The 3863-nt window shown below is 35.3% G+C and overlaps 1 protein-coding gene across 1 annotated transcript; it reads left to right on the top strand.

The window, feature by feature from the left end:
* The first annotated feature begins 1379 nt into the window (after positions 1-1379).
* On the top strand, positions 1380-3474 carry LOC130136123 (receptor-like protein 15). Its single transcript, XM_056306201.1, has 2 exons — positions 1380-3330; positions 3419-3474. Exons 1-2 carry the CDS (start codon positions 1380-1382, stop codon positions 3472-3474), a joined length of 2007 nt encoding a protein of 668 aa, XP_056162176.1.
* The last annotated feature ends 389 nt before the right edge of the window (positions 3475-3863 follow it).

Consider the following 3863-nt stretch of genomic DNA (forward strand, 5'->3'; position numbering starts at 1 on the left):
TGTTTCTGGAAGAAGATGATGTGGGTATGATTTCTTAAATTATGCCAATCGGAGTAGATGTGAAATAAAAGAGGAGCTCACGTTTACTAAATTCTAATATTTATTTCTTTAGTAAAATATCATAAATCAGGAGTTGAAAGATTGATGAGGGGAAGAAAATGTTTCATAAGTTGTGGAAATATAGCAAAAAATTAAATTTCAAATGACTTTTCCATTGATAATACTAAGCCGAGAACAAAGTTAATTAAATTCTATGGCATTTTTTCAGTATTTGTGAAACTGATCCATATTAAAAAATATGAATATTAAAAAATAAAAAATCAACTGTTGCCAAATTAATAGAAAAGACTACCTATTATTGTAAAAAGTCTATAGAATGAAAATGATATACGTTGTGAGGGTTTTATTACCCGTTTAGCCAAATATCATAAATGAATTACAGTAAGTGCATGATTATCGATGACTCTTTTGGTTAGAACGTTACACCCGGTAAAAACAAACACTTATATTTGGTATTATTCCTATAACCTTAAGTGGATAAGAACAAACCAAGTTGAATTAAGTATGGATACCGGTTTGATAAAGCATTTTTTCTATATTCAATAAATAAAAGATATTAAAAGATCCATAAAATATAACCTGACTTTATAGCCCATATATAACAAACAAATGATTTAAAATGATCTAAATAAGATTGATAACACATATTTCACATACAGATGAAATCATCAAATTAATAATGAACTATCTATTAATACAAACAGTTTATTGAAGAAAAAGTTGATTTCAAAGGGCTCTATTTAACATGATAGTGCATGTATATGAATTATGAAATATAAAGGATAATTACAAAAAATTGTATAGCATGATACCTTTAATTGTGAAAGAGTTGAATAATATATAGATAGGTTATTACCACCAAAAACCCCAAACTAGTATACTCGTGCCACATTTTACCCCAAATTAATTTTTTTGCCACAAAACCTCGTAAACTGATATAGTGCCACATTTACCCCAAACTAGTATACTCGCTTAACATTTATCTTAAACTAATTTTTATGTCACAAAAATCTCTAAACTAATATATCAGTGCCACGTTCACCCCAAACTAGGGCACTGTACCACATTTAGCCCTAAAAAGTTCTGGTTTTAACACAATTTAAGGTAAATGTGGCATGGGTATAATTGTGATAGGAGTGTACCGGTTTTGGATTTTTTATGACACAAAAATTAGTTTTGCTTAAATGTGACACGGGTGTACCAAATTACGATTTTTGGTGGTATTACCCTATATAGATAGCCTCTTTCTATCCTCCATTCTCGACATTAACTATGATCTCGAGTGTAAGTACAATTTAGTGATGATCCTTATAGTTACAATGTCCACTTTAACAGGCTTATGCAGACTGAGGAACCTTGAAGAGTTAGATATTAGTCGTAATGGATTTTGGGGTCCTCTTCCTTCATGCTTGTGCAATATGACCTCGCTCCGTGTGCTTGATGTTCACGATAACAATTTTAGCGAGGCCATTCCATCATCTCTCTTCTATAATCTCAAGTCACTTGAATATATTGAGCTCTCTGGAAATGCTTTTGAAGGCTTACTTTTTCTTGCTTCCCTGGCTAATAATTCTAACCTTGAGGTATTCCACCTCATCGACAACCATAAACGACTGGAAGTAAATACAGAGGAGCCCACTCGGTTTCCTTCATTTCAACTGAAGATGTTTGGTTTATCAAACTGTGTGATCAACAAAGACGCAAATGGCCTAATTCCCGGCTTTCTGAAAGAACAGCATGACCTAAGAGGTGTTCAACTCAACCACAATGGAATGACAGGAAATTTTCCAAATTTGCTATTGGACAACAATGTATTTCTAAAACAGTTCGAACTCACAGGCAATAATTTGTCAGGTCCATTTCATTTGCCTTCCAATTTGAATCTTCTCAGCATGTGGTGGTTCGATGTGTCTGCTAATATTATTGAAGGAGAGCTTCCATCTCGAATTGGTTCTATCCTCCCGGATTTGAGATATTTGAACCTATCAAACAACTTATTGCAAGGTAGAATCCCTCCCTCAATTGGCAATATGAAAAAACTGGATGCATTGGATTTGTCGAATAATGGCTTCACAGGAGAAATACCGGAGACACTGGCTAAAGGTTGTGCATTACTTTCTACGTTGAAACTATCCAACAACAATTTGCAAGGCCAAATGCTACCAAGGTATACTAACTTGACAAACTTGAGATATTTGCATCTGGATAATAATCTTTTCACAGGAGACATATCGCCTGATATATTAAATAGCTCCTCCTTGATCATTTTGGATGCAAGTCATAATTTCCTATCTGGAACACTTCCCAATTGGATTGGAGATATTAGTAGTCATGCGCTTATCTTGTCGAGTAATTTATTCGAAGGTCCTTTACCATTGAGCTTTTGCAAGTTACTGTATTTCGATTATTTGGACCTTTCAAGTAACAACCTTGGGCCAAATATACCCCCTTGTGTCAATTTTACACTTACTTTGAGGTTCTTGCATTTAACTAATGACACGCTTGCTGGGCAGTTTCCTAAGTTTCTTTCTAGAGCTTCAAATATGGTCACATTGGATCTTAGACACAATGCACCGTCAGGTGAGATCCCCAGCTGGATTGGTTCACTTCACAAGTTGAAGTTTCTTCTATTGCAAGGAAACAATTTTGAAGGTTCAATCCCTTTGGATCTATGTCTATTGAAAAATATGAGCATATTAGATCTCTCCAATAATAATCTTTCTGGAAATATTCATTCTTGTTTGAACGATTTGACGTTCGGAAGCTTTGGAAATCCTATGTCAAGATCTTCTTACATGGTAAGCTGGGAAGAGGCATGGGAATCACACTACAAGGTCGATTACCGTTTATTGTATCTTCGAAAAGAGGATGACACATATACTTATACAAATGGATTAGAAGAAGTGAACTTCATGACAAAGAGAAGGTTGGAATCTTATATGGGCAATATTCTAAAACTCATGTCGGGAATGGATCTCTCGCAAAACAATTTGACGGGGTATATTCCTCCAGAAGTTGGCTACTTGAGTGAACTTCTCTCATTGAACCTGTCACACAATCATTTGACAGGACCAATCCCGAAAAAAATTTCCAATTTGAAGAATGTAGAGAGCTTGGACCTCTCCTACAACAACTTAACCGGTCCCATCCCTCCACAACTAATAGAGCTTTACGCGCTGTCAGATTTTAGTGTGGCTCACAATAACTTATCAGGCAAGACACCAGATCAAAAAAATCAATTTGGAACTTTTGGGGAAGCAAGTTATGAAGGTAATCCTCTTCTTTGTGGACCACCATTAACAAGTTGTCATGGCTCAAATCAGAAACGGGGGACACTGCCATCTTTTAATTATACCAGGGAGGACGATTCCTGGAGAGAAGCCTTCTTGTGGAGTTTTGCAGGATCATATGTAGTGGCATTCTTTGGGGTGATTCTTTTTCTCCATCTAAACTCGCACTATTGGTACGTGCTGTTCGGGCTCGTTCATAAGTTTATCCCATCATTTCCCCAGTAGATAATGTTCTTCTAAGCATTTTGTGATGAAATAATACGATGAACGGTGGAGAACTTTTGTTTAATAGGATTGTAAGCATTTTGAGTCTTGATTATGCATTTTGAATGCTTGACTCCTATAGTGTTTGTATTGTATTCCTTGTCATGCTAATTTGAATATTAGGAGATTTGATCTGGTTGAGAATTCAGAAACGATAGTTTATTTACAACCAAAATCAATCCAGCATTCATAAATTTTTGTAAATGTTACACCAAATGTGAATTATCTGATGGCTGCAACCGGCAACAC

This window comes from Syzygium oleosum, unplaced genomic scaffold, assembly GCF_021117445.2.
Source record: "Syzygium oleosum isolate NSW1041296 unplaced genomic scaffold, Sole_v2.1 Sole_v2.42, whole genome shotgun sequence".
NCBI lineage: Eukaryota > Viridiplantae > Streptophyta > Magnoliopsida > Myrtales > Myrtaceae > Syzygium > Syzygium oleosum.

Coding starts and splice junctions, on each gene's coding strand:
- LOC130136123 (XM_056306201.1), top strand. CDS start 1,380: ATGTCCACTTTAACAGGCTTATGCAGACTGAGGAACCTTGAAGAGTTA. Junction 3,331..3,418: donor TGGGGAAGCAAGTTATGAAG/GTAATCCTCTTC, acceptor TAATTATACCAG/GGAGGACGATTCCTGGAGAG.